The sequence below is a fragment of the Pogona vitticeps genome, chromosome 6, assembly GCF_051106095.1.
Source record: "Pogona vitticeps strain Pit_001003342236 chromosome 6, PviZW2.1, whole genome shotgun sequence".
In the NCBI taxonomy this organism is placed as follows: domain Eukaryota; kingdom Metazoa; phylum Chordata; class Lepidosauria; order Squamata; family Agamidae; genus Pogona; species Pogona vitticeps.
Window position 1 is genome coordinate 114,066,192 of NC_135788.1, and position 26,361 is coordinate 114,092,552.

General features: G+C 43.8%; 1 protein-coding gene across 1 annotated transcript; it reads right to left on the reverse strand.

The window, feature by feature from the left end:
• Window positions 1-808: 808 nt before the first annotated feature.
• METTL17 (methyltransferase like 17) lies at window positions 809-25,405 on the reverse strand. The gene is made up of 14 exons (XM_020777701.3): window positions 25,247-25,405; window positions 22,942-23,101; window positions 22,453-22,605; window positions 20,795-20,891; window positions 20,144-20,225; window positions 19,141-19,214; window positions 18,745-18,839; window positions 9,208-9,278; window positions 7,901-8,008; window positions 7,187-7,255; window positions 6,587-6,637; window positions 5,916-6,008; window positions 4,402-4,586; window positions 809-4,151 (listed from the first exon to the last, which is right to left on the reverse strand). The coding sequence occupies exons 1-14, from the start codon at window positions 25,313-25,315 to the stop codon at window positions 4,016-4,018; spliced, it is 1,443 nt and encodes a 480-aa protein (XP_020633360.3). The 5' UTR covers window positions 25,316-25,405; the 3' UTR covers window positions 809-4,015.
• Window positions 25,406-26,361: the final 956 nt, after the last annotated feature.

Below are 26,361 nucleotides of genomic sequence, written 5' to 3' on the forward strand. Positions count from 1 at the left end.
GGGTCTTGTGCATAGCCCTAGACAGGAGCATGATTAGAGAGCATACAAGGATGGGCACTTTGTGTCCCTCCAAACGATCCTGGACTGCAACTCCCATAATTCTTCACCGTTGACTGTTCTGGAAAAGACCAGTGGGAGTTTTAGTCTAGCAACGTCTCAAGACAATGGATCCTTTCTTCACAAGTGTATCCTTCCAGTTCTGCTCCAGTCTTCTCCAGGCAGGATTTGGGAATGTTGTAGTAACCAAACATAAGACAGTATTAAAGGAAGAGAACTTTTGAACTATTTGCCTAAATATGTCATTTTTCTACTTGCAGAACCCCCATAAACTGAGATTTGAAACAGAATCAAGTTTTCATTCTCAGGATATACGGTAATAATTTCGGTTTCTGAAAGATAAGCTTCAGCCCCTTTGTTTTTTCATGTCACCATGTTCTTATTTAATTACAAAAGAAACAGGATTGTGAATTTTAAAAGAAAATCTTTCTGATCCAGGATTACAAGCTGTTAAAAAAAAAAGAACCAAAGTAACAAAACAAACCGGAACCATGAACATATTGGTTTTTGTTTAACCACTGTATGAATTGCTTTTCCTTCTATTGTGAAATGACCCAACAGCCTGAAGAAACAGCTTAAACTTAACTCCCAAAAGTTAGATGGAAAAACGGTGAAGAATGAAAAAAAATCAGGATCGTTTTAAGCTCTACAATACCATATATTTCAAGCAGTGAAAAAGAATCCCCTGAAGAATTATAATTCTTCTACAGACTTCAAAAACATGTAATGGATAATTATCAGGAGACAAATGTTGTTTTTAATTATTTTAATTGAAATTTCTATATGAAGCCAGAATGCACAATTCCAACAGTAAATGTTCCAATTTTTGTTTTTAAAAGAGGAACTTCAACATCCAGAAAAGAATCTAGCCACAGCAGAATCTAAACATAATTGTTGTATTGTGTTGCGAGGTTACATCTGCCTTTCCTTGACTCCAATAGGTTTTTTTTCAAGGTATGCGAGATATTTTACCTCAAATGAGTTTCTATGATCAAACAGGAATTTGAATCCAGGTCTCCTGAGCCCTAATATGTCACTCTATCCACTGCACCACAGGGAGTTTCTTAAACTTACAGTATTGCATTTATGGTCCATGGTTCTGCAATGGAGTTCAAGCTGTCATACCAACGGTTTCCAAGTCTTGCTAAGAGCCATTGCTTTGGGGAATGTGGTGGACCTTAAAGTGAGGGGTTGTGTGCGCCTCCCTTTCAGCTACCTTTTCAAGGATGTTGGAGTTCCCTCAAAGTAGTGTTTTGCTTCAGGAAAGGAATTACCTGCCAGACAACACAAAATTCAACCTCCTCCTCCTACATCCCTTTCCTTCTTTTACTATTGTTTTAACCTCAGTACAGCTGGAGCAAATGTATATTATTTGGAGTGGCTGGCTCACCTCACGGCACAGCTGTACCTTTCACCATCAAACATGGCTACCATTCAGATCCGGAAGGGCTACCATGGTACTCTCCTGATGGCAGAGAAATACAGAAGAGGGAAAGAACAGACAACCCATGATTATTCTAGCTCAGGGTGAGCTGTTTATGGAGGTCAAGGGGTTGCATTGCTACCCTTCAACTCAGAAGGGGCAATGCCATTTCTATACCAGGAAAAAAAAAGGGGGGGGGTTTCCCTTTTAAACAAGGTGCACATTCTCTGTGCATCTTGGAACTGAGCTTCTGGGAGGGTAATTACAAGAGTTACACGGTACAAGTGCACTTTTATGCTTGTAAAAAAAAGGTACATGTTACATTTTAAAGACAAAGCCCTGCTTTTTCTTTTTTCTCTCTCTCTCTCATTGTCACCAAAATGGCAGCTTTGTTTACAAAGTGGAGGTTCTTGGAGAGAGCTCGTGAATAGTCCGGGGTGAAAGTGGTTCATATATTCTATGCTGTCCACCGGTGTCTGTCTCTGATTCTGTTAATGGAGGACAGCAATGTAAACCAGGCAGGGGGGCAAGTCTTTCTTCAAATGTCTTGCATGCTTCTACATCCTTTGCTTAAGGGTGTTTTGGGGAAGGGGCTGGCAAGGACACCTAGAATGTCTTGATGCTGAGAGCTGGGCTGCCAATTTTGGGCACTCTTTCCAAAACCTATTAATCTCGCTCAGTTTCAGGTCAATGGCTGCAGAAATGGGGGGAGGGGAGGGGACTACCTAGAACAGAACCACCTAGTCCATCAAAGATAAGATGCCCAAGAAGGTGGGCTGGAGTAACACCAGCAAAATAGCAACCAATCAAATTGGCTCAAATTTCTCTGGACTTTTGGGGGACTTTTTTTTAAAGAAACCATGGAAATTAATGAATGACCAGTCTTCTTCTTAAGGATTTCAGTACCTTATGCCATGCTCCCAATACTTCCACACCCTATTGGGATCTCAGATCTTATAAAGTTTCCTTTTCTTCTCAGGTTTTGACTGAAACTTGAAAGCCAGCCAATGACCTTTACCCATTTGTGTGGCCCCTTTGTTGGGGATCTTTGAAACAACTAAAAATCTGGTTATTCCAACAGACATTTCAAACTATTCTATCTACGGAGCACACAGAAACCAACTTTGACACCTTATAATGATATTGATTGATTCAAATTGAAATGTCTTAGATATTTTAGCATGTTTTAAAAAACGGTTTTATTATTGGTTATTTGCTATTAGGCTGCATTTCTTGTTTTTTTGTGTGTGTGTGCTGTAAATCACAGTGGCTGTTGGCCAGATGGTCAGTATATAAATTGAACAAGCAAATAAATATTTTAATTCACTCAACCTATTTTTTTTCTGGCCTGGAAGTTAAAACACACATGAGATCACACCCTCGTTTATGGAACCAATACCAGAGACTTCCTATCACCTCCTGGTTTCAGCGTCCTGATGCTAATCCAGTTTAGAAACACCACACCACCCACAAAACTGCATCGTCTGCTGGAAAACGTCTCGGTTTTTCTTCCTCATTCTTTATCCAATCCGATTGCCAAATTCCAAAGGAACTCATCAGCATTACGCAACCTGCAGAGATGCTTTATCCAACTCCTCTGCGCACTTCAAACTCTAGTGGACAGGATTGTGAGTCTTATTAGACTGGAAAGTACTTTCAACCTCTTTGAATAGGGATCTCACAGTTAGTGTATTTATGTTAGCCTTCTTAATCCTGGAGCTCTCAAGGTGTGTTGGGTTACAATTCCCATCATTCCCAGATTAGGGAAGGCTGTTTTACATGATGACATCTTGCTAGTTCCTTCCTTGTTGCTCACATGATATTCCCTAAACAAACACAGAAACTGTGCGGAAAGATTCTGGGCTAACACTTCAACATGCTAGCCTTCCCTGTGCAAATAATGACTTTAGAGATGGTGCAGAGAGGAGGAAATGTAAATCTCCAGTTCCCTACCTTTCAGCTGAAATGGTTGGTACACTTCAGAAATGCAGGCTCTCTGGTTGTGTGTTTATTTCTCAGTGCATTCAGCTCATCCTGGCAGGGAACACAGCCCATCACAGCAGCCACAACAGTGAGGCGGTCTGGAGGATGTGACAGGACTACATGTGCAGCCGCTACAAGTGGCCATATCAGATCAAATGGAAATGTTGGAATTGAAACACAGCACACAAAGAGCAGAGAGGGGATCCAAGAAGGTTTTGCATCCTCTGTGCAAAATGCTTCAGAAAACCTAGACCCAGTCATTCCCAATTTTGGGTCATCTAGATGTTCTTGGACTGCAAATCGCAGAAGCCTTCACCGCTAGCTGTGCTGCCCAAGGTCTCTGGGAATTGCAGTCCAAGAACACTGGGGTGACCCACAGTTGGGAACCACTGCTGTAGACCACATAGATATTTCCCTGTGATCCTGGAAATAGTGCTTGCTGCTTGTTACACTCCAACCAGTCTGCCAGTCCTGTAGTACTGGCTAGTATTTGTTGGCCAATGTGCGTAGGAAGTCCCCAGGAGGCCGTAGAGCACGCTAGGAGCAGTCCTGTCAACTCTGGTCTTTATCTGCAGGACCTTTTTCGTCTTCTGTTTCTTCTTCTGCTTCTGGAGACAGCTCACTAAGTGAGTTGAGAACAGGAAGGCGGTCTCCGCACTTACTACGCCGGGCACATTGGTAAAGATCACTGCAGGAGAGAGTGACAAGATGAAGACCCCTGCATCCCATTCATAGAATGAGTCATCACTCCTGACACACCGCCCACAGATAAGAGCAAGAGTAGAGAACCTTTGGGCTTTCAGCTGTTTCAGACTACAATTCCCACAATTCCTAATGACCAGCCATGGTGGCTGTAATCCTGGGAACACCCGGAGTTACAGCTAAAGGTCCCCCACCCTTCATCCCACCACCAGCTTTTGCACGGAAGAGTTCCATACCTGCCATGTTTCTTAGCGGTGATGATGGCATGCTGGAGGCTGCCATCTGGACAGCAGAGGTGGACATGGGCATGGGAAGACCGCGCAAGGACAGGCTGGGTGATCCGAGGCCACAGTTCTGTGGATTTTCCGGATCCACGGCTGAGGATAAGGAAGGAAAACCTCTCCTCCTTCTGTGGTGGGTTCTAGAAGGCCATGGATGAGGACGAGGAAGAAGAAGGAGAAGGAGAAAAAGGAGAAGGAGAAGGAGAAAAAGGAGGAGAAGAAGAAGCAGGCCTTAGAAAAAGTCTTTCTCTCTCTCTCCTTAAGGGTGAGCTCAGAAATGGGAAACAATTCAATCCTTCCAAGTTGCCCTGAATGAATAAAAGGGGAATTTGCTTTGAATAACCACCCGTTCAGATCAACGTGTCAGCATCTCCCTGTCCATGACAAAGGGAGTTCCCTCCCGTCTCTCCAGATGTTAGAACTTGTCCACACATGATGGCTGGATCATCAAATGGACACATGGTCCACTCGTTCCCCTACTTGTTGCAAGTCCACAATGCATACAAAAACCTGTCAGAAGAGAAAAATGCCATGCTTCCAACCACCCCAAATCGACTATAATGACGATGCCCATTACGAGGGGATTCCAAATCCATTCACCTTACTCCCTCTAGTTTCCCGGCCACTGTTCAATCCACGAAGCTCCTACATGCTATCCATGTTTGTTCACCCAATCTTGGGGTTCCCAAACATGGGTCCCCAGATGTTCCTGGACTGAAACTCCCTGAAATCTTGGTCAGAGCAACAAGTGGTGAAGGCTTCAAGAGGTTTTAGTCCAAGAACATCTGGGGACCCAAGGTTGGGAAACACTGACTTAACCCATCACATTCTTCGTGGCAAGGGCTGTCCAGCAGGGACACCTCCCAACATCTACCTGAGTTTAAGAAATGCAGTGAGTTGAAACTGGGGTCTCCGGTAAGCTGTGCCACTCAATCTACAACGTCCCCAACTTACATTATAACAGAAGAAGTACCACAAGTATCATATCTTTTTTATAAATGCCTAGTGGTCCAAGAGTTTCTTTTGCAAAAATATAACGGCACAGCATGTTGTGAGATGAAGAAACCAACACAAGGAGACAGGACTCACCTCAGATCCTCCTCGACACAACTTTCTATCTCCTTCTCTTAACCATAGCTCTACATCTAAACACACGTATTGGAGCAGGGGTGGGCAAAGTGGGAACACCTATGGGCCCCATCTTTCTCCAGAAAAATAAAGGATCAATTTCTGAATTCCTGGAAGTTTCTTGATGTGGCAGTTATTCTTCTAAATACAAATCCTGCCCTGTTTTAAAACCCCTAAATGCTCTTTAAAAAAATTTTTTTTTTTTACTTTTCAGCCTCTTTATATACATTTTAGTGTGGCTTTCAAAGGGGTAGAAAAACTGCATCTGCACTCCCAAAAATGGCACATTTGACATCAAGAGGTATAGATGTTAACAACACCAGTTGTCAAGGCACACTTACCCATTTGAAAGGCAGGGGCTGATACTTCTGGATGAAGTTACATGGCAGGGGTTGGTCCCGTGACAGGCGAGGGCAGGGCAAATGGTGTGGACACTGAGACAGAAAACACAGTTACTGCAAATTATCTTCCCCAGGTTCATGGCTCTTTCCAGGCAAGGGTGTCATCATTGACAACTTAGCAAAAGAGAAAATCCTGTGCATTGCTTCTGAGTTGAACGGGAGTTAGACCTGGCTACATTCTAACAAGATTGGTCCAACAAAGAGTGGCCCTGACTGCCAGATAGGCAGACAGGCGGGAAATCAATCAATCAATCAAACAAACAATATAACATATAATAAGAATATAATGTTGTGTCCTCCTTCGTCTCCTTCCTCAGCACATTTTGCCTTAGATACCAATCATGGGCTCCTCCTGGTTCACATGGCAGGATTCATCTCGGACATAGGAAAAGCGACTCTGATTTAAGAAATCCCAGAAATGATAAATTTTGGTGAGTAATGAGGTGGAGGAAATCTATGGTCCTGACACCCGTTCTTGGTCTAACATGCCATTGTTTCATTTAACCAAGATGGTTAATTATGAAAGCATCATAGCCTCTCTCATCAACCCTGAATGCCTTGGTACTGCTTTCTTTCACCCAGTTTAGTTCTAGGAAAGTTCTGACACTTACTGGAGCAAAAACGTAGGGTTCCTGAGGATCATGAGCTACTTTCTCTTCGTCCTGCACAAGAGAAGAAATGTTAAGGATTACAAGTTACTGGAATAACCCTCTACATTTTTACGATGTCCTCTCCTGGCCTACGAGAAAGGGAGTAACTTTTGAGACAAATGTTCCATATATAGGGAGCTGATTCGATGTGGCCAAAATGTCTATTAGCATATATATTGAGGCAATTAAATAGATCTGTGGTAGAGAAAACTATCACTTCACTTCAACAAATGCCCATGAACACATTCATTTGGAGACAATTAAACCTCTTCCCCGTTAATTAAATCATATTTAAAAATCCTAATATAAGAAGCAGAACTAGAGATCTGATACATGTTCAATTAGCAGGAGTTAAATGTCTCAAGGAGGGAAAGATATATATAGCTTATCTCAAAGGATCAAACAACTGTTGAATTTCCAACTCCTGTGACGTCTTTAATTGCATCCATGCTTTAAAGAAACATCAGGAAAGGCATAAAGATTTCCCCAGACTAACAGAAGAAGTTGGACGGGATGCATGCTTTTTCTAAATGAGGCTACAAATGCATGAAGCTCCATTACATGCAGTATAAGATCTCGGGCCTCCATGAGCATCTGATGACCTTCCTTAGTACCGTTTTCCACCAGAACCTGGAAAGAAGACAGACAGAAAAAAAATAGAACAGGTGCCAAAAATGTCTTACAAAAGACAGAACTTCTGCTGTGCATGAAATTCAAGCACAATTGATTACTATCGTTTTTGCTTATATAATTGCAACAGCATGTGTGTGTTAGAGAGTATAAGAAGGCCACACATGACTGCATTTCTGCTGGAGGCTTATCTGCCACTGTTTGCTCAGTACCATTTTATTCATTTCTGTCACAAGACACATGGAATCCCTAAGACAGCAGAGACTACTCCCCTTGTGCTGATCTGGCATTAGATACCTTCAAATACAAAGGATTTCCTGGCACTTTCATGAAGCCAAGCCAGAACTACCCGGAAGCTTTCTGACTTCTGACATTTTCTGGGAAGTGGAGGGAGAGAAAAGAACACAGAATTGTGCTGCTTCGCACAGGACAGAGATTGTGAGTCACGATTTAGTGGTGAAGGGGCTACCAAAAGACTGAGCTTTTGCTTCACAACCCATGAATCAAAGATTAAGCAGTGGTTGGTGGGAAATACAAGGACTAAAGACATAAGCTTTGTATCCATATATGAATGCGAAATCCCTATTTCTAACAAGGACCATGTATTCGTTGGCGGGATCAATCCAGAGCAGATGCACCACTTACCAAAAAGCCATCTGTCTTCCTCCAAAGGGTGTGCAGGGTCTCTACTCTTTCCGAATACCCTGGGAGTTCATTAAGAGAATAAGCGGATACCACAAGGTCAAACTTCACCTGCAGCAGAACAGAGAGACAGGACATCTGGCCAAGAAGTCTTCAATCAAAAAGCTCGAGGCCTTTTAAAAATACGAAATGTATATTTTAGTGTAATGAAAATCAGCAGGGATGGAGGATTTTAGAAGTGTCAATGAACCCTACTCAGATCTGCTGTAAACCTGAGGGCTGCACCTCCAAGGGGGTTGGTTGCCTATTGCATTTTAATTCCTTAAAATTCTTTAAATGCAGTGTTTACATAGCCATTGCTTCCTGTTAGCTGAGACATGCATTTAAGAAAAATAAACAAAAAAACTTTTTAAAACTGAAAAAGCCACCTTCTGGCTAAAATGAAGGTGTGCTGGGGAGCCATGACTGGTAGGAGCCTCGTGGTCAAAACTATCCTCACAACCTGGGTTCAATCCCAGGCAGCCTACTCAAGGTTTACTCAACCTTCCATCCTTCCAAGGTGGGTGAACTGAGCACCCAGCTCACTAGGGGTGGGCAACATGTAGCTTGCATAATTAAATTACAAACCGCCTAGAGAGTGCTTTAAGTGCTAAGGGGAGGTATATAATCAGCACGCTTTGCTTTGCACCGTGAGTGCATAGGAGTAAGGAATGGCGCTAGAGGGTTCATACAGCCTGTCGGCTGCATACGGCCCACCTTTGGTGTGAAGGATGGGCTGCTGGGCTGAGACTGTGAGGCCCGACATTCAAATCTGTGTTCTGACCTTGGGAAAGCCATGCTGTTCTGTCCAAGCAAGTGTACATGATGTTTCTGATGGTCCAGTTAGAGGGTGGGAAAATACAGCCCAAGCACATAGCCTTTGGCTCTTTGGAAGAAAGGAAAGGCTTCCTAGAGTCATTCACTTGATATCTTACTGTGCTAGGTCTCCTCATTATCTACACCCCCTGGACTGAAAAATGGGCACTTTCATATTTCAATTTTTTGAAAAAGTACCTTACTTTTAAGAAAACCCTACATATGGACCAGGTTCAACAATGCAGGGGATCTTTTTTAAAAATGCTGACAGCAACTGAATCAAAATGGATGTTCTTATAGCGCTTTGGCTGGTGGGGCAAGGAGAGAGAGTTGGAAAAAGGCTGTGTTTGCTATCTCCTATTGCTAGCTTTGCTCTCTGTATGATGGCTAAAGGGGCGCCTAAGGTCCCGCGCTGTTCTAAACACAGATTCCCACCTAGGAACAATTATTTGTACCTTTGGTGAGACGGGGAGGAACTGCCGGAAATAGACACCGGGAAAACATGGAGTCTGCTCCTCGGATATGCCTGAATAGGAAAAAAAACAACTGATAGGCAGAAGTATGGAGATGGAAGGAGTGCAATGGGTTCTTGTACTGGCAATGGAGTCGTAATTCAAGACTTCTGCATTGATGGGCCGGGTGGGTGGCACAGTCCACAGTTATGCACATGTGAAATATTTCATATCAGTCATGTAGTAAGATGAGCTTTCATTGTCTGAAATCCTGTTGCTTAGTGTGACAAATTCCTCTAAAATGGGCCCACTGAATCAGTGCAGATTTGGTGAGTCTACTCCTCCATAAGTTCCACTGATTCAAACGGGCCTACACTACTTATTCTATTTATTTATTTAAAATATTTCTACCCTGCCTTACTCCTTAAAATGACGCAAGGCAGCTTACATAATTAAAGACAATATCAAAGCTACCAACAGCGAGTATACAAATATTAAGGATTTTTAAAAAATCATACAAAAAACATAAACAGCACCAAAACACATTCAAAGAAGTAAAGTAATAATAGATTTTAAAAACCCCACTCAGGTAGCCAGTCAGCTCAGGGAAAGCTTGCCTGGAGAGAAAGATCTTCACCTGCTTGCAGAAGGTCATCAACGCTAAGCAACAGGATTCCAGCCAATGTTTACAGGGCTCTAGCTCTTAAGCCTAGGAAGAGTTTTGATAATCAGTACATGGGGGATGCTTGGTAAAATCCCAGGAAAGGTCCCGTGACATTTTTAGTGGTAATGGGGTGGGGGCTGAGGAGAGGACATCTGTAGCCTGGCTCAGTTGTGTCCAGTTCTCCAATAACCTGCAAGTACAGAGCTATACAGAATAAGCAAATAAAATGAGCTTTGTGGACAAACACAGTTCACATGTACTGCTGGCTAACACGGTTAGGTACGAAAATCTCGTACAGTGGTGCCTCACATGACGAATGCCTCGCGGGACGAAAAACTCACAAGACGAATGGTTTTGGTGATGTGGTTGATGACTCGCAAGACGAATGTTCCTATGGCTGTGCTTCGCAAGATGAATGTTTTCCGTTTCTTTGTTCCTGCCTCAGGTTTGCTGATTTTTAAATGTTTTTCTATGATGTTTAAAAAGTTAAAGTTTTTTGATTGAAACTTTTGAAATCATCATGTATGGCTTTAAAGAGCACTTAATAAACTCTTTGTAAACCAAATTTGACTTTGTTCTGAATTTTTTTTGCCCATAGGAACGCATTAATTAGATTTCAATGCATTCCTATGGGAAAACACATTTTGCAGACAAATTTTTCGCAAGACATTAACCGCAGAACGAATTAAATTCGTCTTGCGAGGCACCACTGTACAGTATCTCACTGGGGCAGGCCTTAGACTTTCAGATTTGTGTCTTGTCCTTCACACTTTTGACTCATTTTACACACAACATCTCTTCCTCCTCTGGTGCCGGTGAAGTCTCCCTGATCTTGTGCATTAGTTATGATGTGTTCTCTCCATCCCCCCCAAAAAGGTGGCACATCTTTTGCTTCAATTTTCCCATTTGAACCTGAAGGTGGGGAACTCACTGGAGTATAGCTCTCGGCGTGTGTGACCTCGGCTACTTGCTTTGCCCAGGGTTACCTTACCCCTGGAAAAGTACAAATAACTCTCACATTTCTCTGAAGGTGGGGCATGCCCCTACCTGAAATGATTATACCCTTGAGGCTTTTCCTAATAGTTCAGGCAGAAAAAAAACTTTCAATGGGATAATAGGGGTCCTGATTTTCAGACTGACAAAACACGCATAACTTCCTCAAATACACCCGGGGGAGATACATCAAACCAAAGGGGGAAGGGAGACAAAAACATTGTGGCCCCTCAAACACTAACTGGTATAACTTAAGTCCATTTCTATTTCAAGTCCACTTCCTCAGACATCAGAGTGAGACCACATGACTGTCCTATTTATACAGTCCCACAAACCGGCAGGGCTACAGATAATGGACAAAGTGACAAGACTTTCTGAGTAAAGGAACAGGACCTTGAGACTGACAGAAAGAGATTGAAAAGGAGTGAAAATCAACTACCCGCCGCCAAGTCATTGTAAAGTGTGAAATCCTGCATTCATTCCCAGAATTTACCACTTGCTATTATTCCCTTGCTGTTGTTACCTGGTAGATTGATAATTGACATTATTCCCAGCCTGACAGCTTACCGTACTTTTTGCTCTATAAGACACTTTTCCCTTCAAAAAAAGTGAGGTGAAAAGTCTGTGTGTCTTATGAAGAAAATACATTGTGTTTGGTTCCCTCTAGTAGTCAGTCTGATAATTACACCTTTTTTCCTGGAAGAACGCTGCCTTAAGCTTGCTGGGACTAGGCAAAATGGTGGTGGCTTAACAGACCCCCCCAGTACTGTACTCATTAGTAGCACTGATACTACACGGCATCCATAGCAGCCCTGTAGGACCAGCACTGCTTAATGGACAGCTGGACCACGTGACCAGCCAGACCCTGGGGGAAGCAGAGAGAGAAGAGCTCCATGGAGGAAGGGAGAAGACTTGTTCAGGTACCTTACGTAACATAATACAGAGGAATTCCTGGCTAGATTGCTGACTGGTGATATTAAGGGACACATGAGGCATTGTTGATGAAAAGTAGGATTTGTTTCAGTTGCTCACTGAGTGAAAGGATTTTAGTTCTTTTGAGATTTGTCATACTGCTCAAAGCAACCCACTCTAATGGTATCTTAAACCTGAATTTTTGATACTTTACACTGATGTATTGCGCCTTGGGGTGTCTATTTCACTCCCCTAATGGTGAACATACTTCAAAATGTATTATATCACTGGTTCTTAACCTTTGTTACTCAGATGTTTTTGGACTGCAACTCCCAGAAGCCTTCACCATCAGCTCTGCTGGCTGAGGTTTCTGGGAATTGCGGTTCAAAAACATCTGAGTAACAAAGGTTAAGAACCACTGTATTATATAAAGTAATAGACCTCCTCACGTGGGACCACTTTGCCTATAGAGATACCATACAACTTTATTACACTATTTGGTTCAGAATATTTTTCCTGTTTTCCTCCTCTAAAAATTAGCTGCGTCTTATGCTGAGGTGCATCTTATGGAGCGAAAAATACGGTACTTTGTTGCCAACAACAAAAACCACCACCACAAAATTGCAGAGTTGAAAGGGACCCTATGGAGTCCAGCCCCTCTCAAGGAGGCACAGTGGGGAAATCAAACTCCCCAACCTCACTGCCTAAACCACTGAGCCTAAATCCATTGTCTCTCGGTCTGTTTTCGGTATCCTCACTTGGTCATGGAGATATGTGTAAACAGAACAATCCTATAGCCCTACATCTGAGGAAGTGAACTTGATCCACAAAAGCTCTCATTAAATTATATAGCAGTTAGTTTTTCAGGCACCACACTTTCCTCTCTCTTTCTGTTTGGTTTTGTTCCTTGTCTGCTTGCACAGACCAACATGGTCACTCCTTTGGAAGTGATAACTGTGACAAACCCAGACCTACTGGGATCTGCCACACTTAACTAAGCTGCCACCAACCATTCCCTATAAGAAGTCACACAGACCAGGGATGGATTTTTAAACAAATAAAAGAACAAGGTTTATTTAAATACAACACACAGGGAAAATAAAATAATCAGGTGAATAAGATAAAGTAACGTGGCTTATTCTCACTCATACATACACACAGTTTGGTTCACACAGAACCCTTAACTTGAAGCACAGACCCTGAACCTATCAGTTCTGGCTGACCAACAGACACCTGAACCTATCAGGTTGGTACTCTGACACACAGTAGTACCCTGTCTGACACACAGACTCCCACACCAGCTTCTTCTTCCCAGCTGCTGCTTCGTCACATCCCAGCGTCTCCCAAACTTCACCACACAGGCTTCACATTTATATACAGTACAGCCCCTCCTCCTGATGTCCCGCCTTCCACTCCCCATAGGATGGAACTTTCCCTCCAAACCCATGACAGACAGGTAACATCAGTGCTGTATGTAACACCTCCCCTCTTTATAAGTTGTTTTGTAGGGGGAAAGCTAAGGTGCTTTTTCCCAAAAAACAACCTGGATAAAACACACAACAACAGTTATACATACCATATCATACTTACTTACACTTACATTCTAAGTTAACCATAGCAATTAGGCATTTAAACATTTACCATATACATTACATCAATTTACCTTTATTCATACAAACCAAATTCAAAAAACAGGTACATTTAACTTTTTGTCAACATATATACATAGTTCATGTTCTTTCGCCGTCTTCATTCTTCAGGTCTTCTTGATAAGGCGTCAGCAACACAGTTCACTGACCCTCTGACCACCTTCACTTCAAAGTCATAGTCCTGTAGGTTTAAAGCCCACCTCATAAGTTTGCTATTGTGGGTTTTCATTGTCTTTAACCATTGCAATGGTGAATGGTCAGTGCACAGAATAAAATGTCTTCCCCAGATGTAAGCCTTGGCCTTCTGGATCGCGTAGACTATGGCCAAACACTCCTTCTCCACGGTTGCCAAATGTCTCTCACCTTTTTGAAGTTTCCTACTCAGGTAGGACACTGGATGCTGGTCACCATTCTCATCCTCCTGGCACAGAACTGCTCCTACCCCGCTGTTAGACGCATCGGTGTAGATGATGAATTCCCTGTCGAAGTCTGGAGCACACAGGACTGGATAGTTGATGAGCGCCTGCTTCAACCTCTGGAACGCCTCCTCACAGTCGCTGGTCCACGGGATGCGGTCATCAGTCTTCTTCCTCGTCAGATCGGTCAGCGGAGCCGCAATCTCGCTAAACCTCGGGATGAACTTTCTGTAGTAGCCCACCAACCCAAGAAATGATTTGACTTTTTTCTTGGTGTTGGGTCTGGGCCAATCACGAACAGCTTCTATTTTGGCCTCCAGGGGTTTTATCACTCCTCCCCCTACCATGTGACCCAAGTATTTTGTTTCTGGGATACCCAGCTGCAGTTTGTTTTCTTTGCAGAGCCTAGGCCAAAGCACTCCCTCCCCTGGGTTAAAGTGCCTCTCCCCGGCTTTCTGGTCATCCCAAACTTTCTTTCTGACCTTTTGAGCTTGCAGGGTCTCTGCTGCTAGCTCTAGGTTTCTCTTTAGGTCCTTCCTTAAAGAGTCTATATATGTCACAACGTCTTGTGGGTCATCCTGGGTGATCTGCTCCCAATTTTGTTTGATCAAATCAAGGGGCCCTTTCACCCTTCTCTCAAATAAAAGTTCAAATGGACTAAACCCGGTACTGGCTTGTGGCACTGATCGATAAGCAAACAAAAGGGATTGCAGCTTCTGGTCCCAATTGTTTGGATTCTCTGCCAAGTAAGCCCTAATCATGCGCATTAGAGTCCCATTGAACTTCTCAGTTAACCCATTACTTTCAGGATGATAGGCAGTGGTTTCCTTGTGCTTTATTCCACAGATTTGCCATAAGCGTTTCATGAGCTTTGATGTGAACGATGCGCCCAAATCTGTGATTATTTCTGAGGCAAATCCCATCCTGGACATATACCCCACCAAGGCATCTGCCACTGTGTTAGTTTCAATGTTAGTCAAGGGTATGGCTTCAGGGTACCTTGTGGCATGGTCCACAATTGTGAGAATGAACCTGTTCCCTCTCTTTGTGGCCTTGGGCAAAGGTCCCACAATATCCACCCCTATGCATTTGAACGGAGTGTCAATCACAGGCAAAGGGCACAACTTTGCTTTGGTCCTGTCGCGGCTATTCCCCTGCCTTTGACACACATCACATTGTTTACAGAACTCCCTGATCTGTTTTCCTATGTCAGGCCAGTAGAAATTCTGTGTGATTCTCTGCTGTGTTTTGTTCACCCCTAAGTGTGCAGCAAACATGTCAGAGTGCCCCCTTTGTAAGATCATGGGGCGATACTTTTCAGGTACCACCAGCTGACTTCTAATCCCATCTCCCCCTTTTGAGATATTCCTCAGGGTCTCTCTATATAAAATCCCCTTTTCCTCCAGAAATCTCACTGGGGTTTCAGGTGCTAGCTGGGCGTCAGTCACCTGTTCAAAACACTTTTGGAGAGTGGCGTCTGCCTTTTGCTCTTGTCCAAATCGGCTGTCTGTGGTTAAGGTTTCCACCACAGCTTCTGAACTCCCCTCTGCTTCCGTCTCGGGCTCATCATTACCCCCCTGAACTGTCCCCGTGGTGGCTTGTGAACGTGTAATCACTAGCACCCGTTTCACATGTTCAGCCAGGTCATTTCCCACGAGCACGGCTGCTGGCAGAGTCGATGAAATCGCTAGCCGCCAAACTCCCCTCCAGCCTTGAAAGTTGACAGGTACCTCCGCGACTGGGAGTGAGATTATCTGCCCCTCAATCCCTGCTACCTTTATGCTCTCATTCGGGATTATATATTCCCTAGGAATAATATCTGGATGGCACAGGGTCACCTGAGAACAAGTGTCCCGCAGCCCCCGATACTGACGGCCAAGTATTCCTACGTCCACCCCTGCTGTCTCAAACAACTGAGAATCTGTTCTCACGAGCAAGCATCGCTTGACCTCCACAAGAGGACCACCTTCCTCAGCCTGATCAGCAGATGCAGCCGTTCCAGACTGAGCAGCCATGGCAACAGGCTCCCTCAGTGACAATGAGCCTTGCTCTCTCTGGACACAGAACACGGCTTTTGGCTTGGTTCCACTAGAATCCTGAGGCACCATTCCTTTTAGCTGCTTTAATTTCTCACACTCTGAGATTAGATGGCCCTTTCCCTGACAGAAATAACATTTTCTGGTGTATTTTGATTCTCTCTCATCTTGTTTTGGTTTTCCCTCCAAAATCTGAGGTCTTGGTTTCATGTCTGAGGGCTTCCCTTCACCATGGGCCCCTCCCCCTTGCTGGCTTTTCCCTGGTCCCTGAGAGTACTTGCTGTAGGTTTCTTTGGGTTTACCTACAGATTTCCCCTCACCCAAGGGCTTTCTTATTTGCGAAATAAAATCTGCGATCTCGGCAGCTTCCACCACAGATTTTGGTTTCCTTTCCCTCACCTGGAATTTCAATTCCCCATGCAGGACTGAATAGAACTGTTCCAGTGCTATCAAGTCTTTAAGCTGCTCATAGGTCTCTGTCCCCTCCTGAGATAGCCATTTCTCAAGCAGCCTCACCAATTGGGCCCCCACTTGGGTAAAAGTCTGCTCTGGTTTTTTTGTGAGGGACCTGAATCTTTGTCTCAGCTGCTCCGCATTTATCCCATGTCTGGCAAACACCAGTTTTTTAAACTCTGCAAAATCTTTCATCAGTTCCTCAGGCATCTCGGCATAGACCTCAGCCAGGCTACCACTGATTAAAGATCGCATGATGGTCATCTTCTCAGTTTCCCTCACTGAGAAGTCCACAAACGCTCTTTCCACTAAGGAAAAGAATACCTCAGGACAATCTCCCTTGTGGTACACAGGGAATTTCTTCAGGTCAGCCTTAGACAATTGGCCTCCCTCAGAATCCCTATTGTTATTATTATTCTGGTTCATCAGTTCCAATTTTCTTAATTCAAACGCCATTTTCTCTCTCTGCAATTCCAATTCCATTCTCTGTCTCTCTAATCTTTCTTCCTTTTCCATTCTCTCTCTCTCTAATCTTTCCTCCATTTCCCTCACCCTCAGTTCATGCTGTTGGGCTATGAGCAATTTTCTGAGCTCTGGGTTCTGTTCTCCCGTGCTGTCACCCTGCACTGAGCCAAATTCCTCCTCAGAACCTTGGTCAACCTGGGGGTCTTTCACTTCACCCATTTCTGCCATTTGGCTTCGAGTCAAGGGCATAATCCCCCCTCAGAACAGGCTGCTTTAAAAAGTCAAGCCTCAAAATAAAACGAACACTTTTTTTCTCTTTTGCCTCAGAACCAGCTTTCTATAGATTGCTGCTGTTCTTCAGCACTAATCTTGCAACAGTTGCGAGCCAGAGTCTACCCCCCTCTGCTAGGCCTCTCAGCAGGCAGGCTAAATCACTGCTACTTTACACAGTTTTGCCTCAGCTTTTTCCCCGCCAAAACAAGTTGCCTCAGAGCACCCTAATCTAGTCTTCCCACTTGGCACGTTCTTCCACTAGCGCACCTCCCCGTGAGGTACACCTAGAAGATTACCTACGCGCCTCAGATTGTCCCTGACTAGACCCCCCTTGCTCTGGGCACACTTGCCAAGGCTTTGCTGGACCGCTGGACAACTGGACCAGTCGTATCCCACACGCTGGACACCAATCAATGTGACAAACCCAGACCTACTGGGATCTGCCACACTTAACTAAGCTGCCACCAACCATTCCCTATAAGAAGTCACACAGACCAGGGATGGATTTTTAAACAAATAAAAGAACAAGGTTTATTTAAATACAACACACAGGGAAAATAAAATAATCAGGTGAATAAGATAAAGTAACGTGGCTTATTCTCACTCATACATACACACAGTTTGGTTCACACAGAACCCTTAACTTGAAGCACAGACCCTGAACCTATCAGTTCTGGCTGACCAACAGACACCTGAACCTATCAGGTTGGTACTCTGACACACAGTAGTACCCTGTCTGACACACAGACTCCCACACCAGCTTCTTCTTCCCAGCTGCTGCTTCGTCACATCCCAGCGTCTCCCAAACTTCACCACACAGGCTTCACATTTATATACAGTACAGCCCCTCCTCCTGATGTCCCGCCTTCCACTCCCCATAGGATGGAACTTTCCCTCCAAACCCATGACAGACAGGTAACATCACCTTGGGGTGTCTATTTCACTCCCCTAATGGTGAACATACTTCAAAATGTATTATATCACTGGTTCTTAACCTTTGTTACTCAGATGTTTTTGGACTGCAACTCCCAGAAGCCTTCACCATCAGCTCTGCTGGCTGAGGTTTCTGGGAATTGCGGTTCAAAAACATCTGAGTAACAAAGGTTAAGAACCACTGTATTATATAAAGTAATAGACCTCCTCACGTGGGACCACTTTGCCTATAGAGATACCATACAACTTTATTACACTATTTGGTTCAGAATATTTTTCCTGTTTTCCTCCTCTAAAAATTAGCTGCGTCTTATGCTGAGGTGCATCTTATGGAGCGAAAAATACGGTACTTTGTTGCCAACAACAAAAACCACCACCACAAAATTGCAGAGTTGAAAGGGACCCTATGGAGTCCAGCCCCTCTCAAGGAGGCACAGTGGGGAAATCAAACTCCCCAACCTCACTGCCTAAACCACTGAGCCTAAATCCATTGTCTCTCGGTCTGTTTTCGGTATCCTCACTTGGTCATGGAGATATGTGTAAACAGAACAATCCTATAGCCCTACATCTGAGGAAGTGAACTTGATCCACAAAAGCTCTCATTAAATTATATAGCAGTTAGTTTTTCAGGCACCACACTTTCCTCTCTCTTTCTGTTTGGTTTTGTTCCTTGTCTGCTTGCACAGACCAACATGGTCACTCCTTTGGAAGTGATAACCTGCCCGGTTCATCAGAGACAATCTTACCTTTCATCAGTTTTTCAGCCAAAGCCAACATTGAAGCTGAGCAGTCAATGTTCATGTACTCCTTGACTGACTGACCCCAGATACTATGTGCTGCCCTGTGTGGGTAGACAGGGGGAAAGAAGAAACAAGATGACAAACGTACAAATTATCTCCTATACAAAGGAGCTGCCGGAAAGGAAGACCACTTCAGAAAGGAGTCCTGCGGCCAAGGGTCCCCTCCCCACTGCCCCCAGGAAATAGTGACATGGCTATGACACAAATGTGACTTCATTCATTCATCCATCCATCAATCCATTCACTCATGTACTTATATACTGCCCCCATTAGTGCATAGCACTATTCTGGATGTTTTACATAAAATCGATTTTGAACCTTATCCCTCATGTGGCTTCTCACCAGCTGGCAGCACCAGTTCCTGAGCCAAAATCCAATAGAGTACGAGGTTGAAAGTCTGGAACTCTCTTGTGGATCTGAAAGGGGCAAAAGAAAAGAGGCTGGTGGAAGCGACTAGAGGCAATGCCCCCCCAACAGCTAACTTCATATAATTTATGGTCTGCTCATTCCAATTTGGAAACAGCACATAAGAATGAAAAACACAAAGTCATCAGAACGACATAATGAATCAGTTAGCAACAGGGTGTTTGGGTGTGTATAGATACGTGCAAGCATTCATTTAGAAAAACCAGGATGGGGGGGGGGGTCTTCTTTATGCCTACAGGCAGATCATTCCATGAAGAACCATTACAGTAAAAGGCACCTTTCTCATCAATAAGTTCAGTAAAAAGGTAAAGGTTCCCCTTGACAATTTTTGTCCAGTCGTGTTCGACTCTAGGGGGCGGTGCTCATCCCCGTTTCCAAGCCATAGAGCCAGCGTTTTGTCCGAAGACAATTTTCTGTGGTCACATGGCCAGTGCGACTTAGACACGGAACACTGTTACCTTCCCACTGAGGTGGTCCCTATTTATCTACTTGCATTTGCATGCTTTCGAACCGCTAGGTTGGCAGGAGCTGGGACAAGCGACGGGCGCTCACTCCGTCGCGTGGATTCGATCTTACGACTGCTGGTCTTCTGACCCTGCAGCACACCAAGGCTTCTGCGGTTTAGCCCACAGTGCCACGTCCCTCAAAGTGCTAGCAAAAAAGCGAACACACAAGCCCTTCAAATGTTGCTTCACTTCTGCTCCCACAGCTCTAGCCAGCAGAGGTAATGGCGCTTTCTCATCCCTGATGTATAGCACTGAATTTCCCGATTGCAACCGGTGGTGATACATAACAATGGGGGAGAGGCCATCAGATTGGTTTAAGAGTCCAATCCATACAGCTGGCCTACCTTCCAAGACTGTTGTAAGAAAATTGCTAGCAAAGTCGATAGACACAGACGTCTGAAGCAACAACTCACCTCATGGAAAGCTCGGAATACTGCAGCAAACACCCCATCCATCCGGGCAACCATGTATAGAAAGCTGAGCTCATCAGTGTACCTTGGAAAGACCAAACCACGGCGCCAGTCAGTAGAACATGAAGACATAGGTATATGTGCAGAGAATGCAACAAGCCACAAGAGCTGGGCGAGTCTCTCACTAGATGCTGCATGTATGTTACATTATGAGCAGCAGCATCTACCATCTCTGTCCTGATCTGTCTAAGTTTGATTCCACCTTCTGAGAACTTCAATAGAAAAAAGAACAATAATAATCAAGTCCATAGCCCTCCTGGTTGTTAAGAGAACACCTGAAGAGAAGCAGGCAAAAACAGGTGAACTTTCAATTGCCAGACAATAGTTCATCTGGATGTGGGCTTGTATAAGCATAAAAAAGAAGCACCATTTCTGCTACAGCAAACAATTGCCCTGATAAGAACGCATATGCAGGACCACATAATTTTACTGTACATAAATTAAGCTAAGCTATGTCATACACAAAGGGGAGGAACTGTGTGAAAAGAAAGGATTTCCCAGATAAACTGTATGCACTGATCCCATGCTGTTAGGCAAGTTACATTTGAGCCAACCCTCCCAGGGGAATCAATCGAGAAGAACCCAGTAACTTACTTCAATGGCTTCCAGTGGTAAGTTGTTTTACGAATGGCATTCAAAACCTTGCGCTGCAGCTTCTGCTGGTCAATTTGAATTGGAGGGCTCACTGAATCTAATGGAGGAAGAGAGGAAAGGGAGGGAGACTTAACACACTTGGGTGTAAGAAAGATGGGGGACATCTCTCCTCCAACCCCACTTGTCACTTGCTTCTTACAGATTATCATTACAGATGGGCCAAAACCACGTTTCGGCAGTTCACCCTGGTGCCCTCATGTGTTCCACAGGTGTTGGGTGCTTCCCTCCCGTCTCCTTTGGGGGATTGGACACTCAAGAGCCAGCGCCATGGACTTCCACGCCACACCTTCTTGTCTGAATGGGTGATCGCCCAGAGATGGGGGAGGGAAGCACACAGCACCTCTGGAAGACTTGGGCAGGAGCCACGCCAAAATGTCACCCATGTCCTTCTCTAATTATAAATTTGGGTGGGGGCAAAGCCTTACATGATGCCAAGATCCCATTTAATCATCATTCATTTATTTATTCCACTCATTTCTATGCTGCTGACTTACTGCAAAAGACTACTCTGGCGTTCACCCTTATTATGTCATGCATTATTCATGTTTTATGCTGATGTGGTTGAGAGGTGGGGCCACTAGAGATGATAAAAGGCGGAGCCACAGAGGAAGAATTAGTTTACAGTGGATCTGAGTTTGAAGGGAGAGACAGAGAGAGAGAGAGAGATAGTTTTGGGAATCTGAGGAATGAATAGAAACCTGTAAGATAATAAAGATTGTTATTGATGCTTGATGAACCAGAAGATACTTATGAATTATTATAGAAACATCTGTAATCAATAAACCTGTTTCATTCAAAAGACAGTGATAAATGGACCTTTGTCTTTCCTAAGTAAAGTACATTGATAAAGAAATCAACTGGTGGCAGCGAGTGAAACGGTGTGTGTTTTGTTTTTGTTTGTTTGCCTTCGTGTGCTCTCTGTTTTGGGGAGACAAACCGGGGCCACGAGGGGCAAACGTCGCAACTAAGCAATTTACAGTACAATGACAGAATAAACTCTCCACCACACATGCCAACATTAAACCACTTCTAAAGAGTGAACACAATAAATTAAAAAACCCAAATGATGGCGAAATGGGCTACATATACACATTTAACTTAGGTGAAGATGTCTTTAAATGCCTCATGAAGTAAGAGAGTCTTCAACATCCTCTTAAAAGAAAGGAGGGAGGAGGCCTGATGTACTTCTACTGGAAGCCCACTGCATAAGGAAGAGGCCACAACCAAGAACGCCCAATTTCTGGTGACTGTCTTCTTTGCCTTCCAAAATGCAATTGCTCTCTGATTGATGGTGCTTCTCAATCTAACTGGCCCAAGTGAATCCACAAAGACATGGATGGGGGAAAGGCTGGCCCTCCAAATCTTTCAGACATTGCCTCTCAGAAACATGCAGCCACTGTAGATGATGGCAAGGAATGCATAAGTGGCAGTCAACCATTCTGGAGGACCAAACTCCGTTCCCCCCTTTAAAGCATAACAGCTTTAATAAAAAACTTAAAGGCTGAATTAGTAACAAGATGGGGTCCATGCTTTGCTTCCTTGACAATGTGCAGGAAATAAGCCTCTGTCCACAGTTACTCCACAAAAGCAGAACTAACCTTCCTGATGGGCATGAGCTATCTCCTCCTTCAGTTGCTGCTCCACCTTGTGCACCTTCTGGTACAGCTCTGTTATCTCCACAGGTCGCTTGCGGCTCCAGAGGTAGTTGGTGAGGGCTTTGATTTGTTTCTCCATATTGCGCACAGAAGATTCTGGAAAACGGAATGTTAATAACTCTGGAGACACCGCGGCCACCTCCTCTCTGAGACATAAAGTGTCATCCTATTTGGTTAATGCCCATATAGTGTCACTGACATAAGAGGTGTTTCTTCTTGAGAATAGAGAAGACAGACTGGAATATAAAGACACTTCACTAGATGATCTGCAGTAGATCAGCAAAAGTTTTTGACTTCCAATTATACAGCAACAAGATAAAAATCCACTCTATATACTGCTGCACTGTACATAACTCCTGAAATAAGAATTCATTCGATACAAGCTTTCCTGCCCAATCAAAGCCTCCTCCCCTTTTTATCGGTTTTACTCACGGTCCACCAGAAAGCGAGCGGTTTCTACCAATTCAGAAGGAAGGCTGACACTCTTGAGATGGAGGACGCCAGGGTGGTGGCGGCGGCGGCTTGAATGTTTGCCCAAGAAATCTGAAGTATTATCTACTTGGGAGATCCTGGGGATGACAGATGCCAGGCCCTAAGAGGAAACAGACAAAACGAAAAAGGGGGCGATGAGATCAGTAGTATGAGCACAGCCATATGGAATCCAAGAATTTTAGGGAACCCTGATGATCCAGAACATCCATTCACAACCTTTTTGTTTTGGCCGTGGCCATAAACACAATATGAAATATAGGCCGAATCAGGATTGTGTAAGTTGCATAATGGATCTTTTAAGGTGGTGTGAACAATCATAAAAAGCACAAAACTGATACGCTGCAAAGTCTGATATAACACTCAAAACTAGAATCAGAGACCATACGCATATGTCCTTTACAGAAGTTGATTGGCCTTCAAAATGAAATGTGATTAATTGGCATGATTTCTGTGGTTTTGTGACTGTGAACTACCTTGAGCTTCTCCACCAGTGGGAAAAGGAGTACAATTCAAGAGCCAAGCATGGCTGTATAGCTGGATATCAATGTAAATTATGCTTACTATACAAAATGTAAATATGATGGACATGATGCAAGCAGCTATTTTTGTTGCTGTTGTGTGCTGTCTAACTTTTGGTGACCCTATGAATTAGAGACCTCCAAAATGTTCCATCATTAAGCATTAAGCTGTTGCAAACTCAAGGCTGTGGCTTCCTTCATTGAGGCAATCCATCTCATAGTTGGTCTTCTTCTCCTGCTGTCCACAACTCCTCTTAACATTATAGTGTTGTCTTCTCATGAGCTGCCCAAAGTACAACAGTCATGATAGTTTAGTCATTCTTGCTTCTAGGGAGCCTTCAGGCTTGACTTCATCTAGCACTCACTTGTTTAGCTTTCTGAAAGTCCATGCTATCAGTAAAGCACTCATCCAACACTGTATTTCAAATAAACCGATGCCCTTCCTTGCCAGCTTTCTCCACTGTCCAGCTTTCTGATAGTAACCTGAATACCGCACTATGGATGATCCTGGCCTTGGTCTCCTTTCTCTTTAGACTCTCTTCATAGATACCCTTTTGAGTCTCAATCTTTCTCTGACTTCTTCTGCAGTCTCCATTTGGACTGATGATGAAACCCAGATAGAGTAAATATTTAACCATTTTCATTTCTTCCTTGCCAGTAATAAAATTATGCAGTTTTTCTATCATCACATTTTTTTGTCTTTTTAATATTTGGCTTAGTAGGATACCCTAAGCAGTGCCCCCCACACTGTATGCAGTCGCTCAGGGGTTCAGCTAAATAACATTAAAGTATCTCACACCATAAAGAGGTAAAAAAAGGTCTGTCTGCAGGATCTTGGCAAGATCCTACCAAGTAGGAGCCGGACCACTAATCAGAGTCAGTCGAAGACAACATCATATATTAGGTAATCACCATCAAAGCATTTTTTTCCAAAAAAAAAAAAAAATCAAATCTACCAACCATAACTCCAATGCAGCTTGAAGAGCAAAGAAGAGAAACCAGAAATGAGATATTGGTTATGTTTCTTTGTATGGTATTCATTTGATCTTTTTTAGTATTTATATATGCTCACTGTGGCTAGCCTTAATTTTGTCTTTTAACTATGTATGCTACCTTAGGTCCTCCCAAGAAAAAAGATACAGTAAAAATATTTTAAATAAATAAATAAGTCCACTTGTGAAGAACAGAGGCAGGTGACCTGATGCCCCTCCAGATGTTTCAGGCTAGTTTCCATCATCCCCAAATACTAGCCATGCTGTCTGGGGCTTAAGGTAGATATTGTATATCCTCAAAACATTTAGTCTTTATCTGAGGTCAGCTATTGTATTCTGTTCCAAGGAATCCAGATTTCCAACGTGTCCGCTCTGTTAATCTCAGCATACATTACAAAAATCAAAGCAAAACAAGCAACCCTTGAGGCACCGTTAAGAGAACCTGATTTATTTTATTTTATTTAAAATATTTCTAAGCTGCCTTTCTCCTTAAAAATAAACACCCTTTATTGAAGCATGAGCCCCATCATACTCCCATGTGGGGCAACGCGAGGGTCTGAAGAAACGAATCGCAAGCCGCGGAAAGCTGCCCTATAATGAATCCGGATTGCTACTACTTCGGATTGGTTAATCCGAATTAAACCACCGGCGCACCGGGGGAAGGCAATATTAACAGCCGTCTCATGGTCTGGAAAGCAGGGAGAGAGAGAACGAGAGAAAGATGAAAAAAATCACCCTGGAAGAACTAGAAACAGTGGTTCCAACGGATCCCCACGTCCTCCACAAGCGCCTGGCCGCCGCCATCTTCGGAAGCTATTTACTACTCAGTGCGCACGCGCAGTAACAGCCTGGAAGCTTGAGAGCCCTCTTGGGAAGGGAATAGGGGCGAAAGAAAAAAAAAACAGGCAGTGGGCATGCGCAATCCCTCTCTTGCTGGTAGCTGAGGAGGGGGCGGCACCATCGCTTGGAATTCCTCCTTGTGGGCGCGGTCTTCGGCCTCTCTGACGTCATCAGAACCCGCCTCCGAGGGAACTGTCAGTTTTAAGGGCGGCGGGGGGGGGAAGGAGAGTTTACGTTGCAAGGTCGCGTCCTGATTGGCTCATTAAGTGCCGTCTTCTGCACTCCGTCCCGCCCTTTTTTGTAATGAGCGCCTGGGTGGGAAACTGGATATTGGGCGCGAAGCGGGGTGGGGGGAAGGCTTGCTTACGGAAAATAACAATACTGCTAAATGTATTGAGAGTATATATTTATTTGCTTATTTACTCATTGTCTTTATATGCTGCTTTCCCGTCCCAGGACTGGAAAGCAAGGTGGCTTACAAAAAAGTTAAAAAAGTTACACGCTTAAAATACACTAGCATGGCAGCAGCTAAAATCAGATTAAATTCATCATCACATTAAAACTAAACTAAAACATTTCAAAATGCTTGATTAAATATTGTAGCCCCAGTTTGTCATTAAAAAGAACCCAGGGTTGGACTCAATGATCCAAAGGGTCCCTTCATACTCTGTAGTTTCAAGGTGATAATTATGATGATGATTATCATCATTATTATTTATAATTTTGAAAGCCATTTGTTGCATGAATAAGGGGATTTTCTACCAGCTACTGGACTGTAGCTCCAGAGTCGTCCCAGCCTGTATGGATATTTGCTTGGCTGCTGTCGGGATTTTAAGAACTGTAGTATTAAAATAGATTTTTCCCTAACTTAGGCTAGTTTGATGTTTTCAATCCAAGTAAATGAATTGGTCAGATTTATGTTTACAGAAAGCTGCAAGACTGTACAGCCCGTACAAAACGGAAAATCATGACACTGCAAAACCAAAATACAGTATGTACTATGTGAAGTG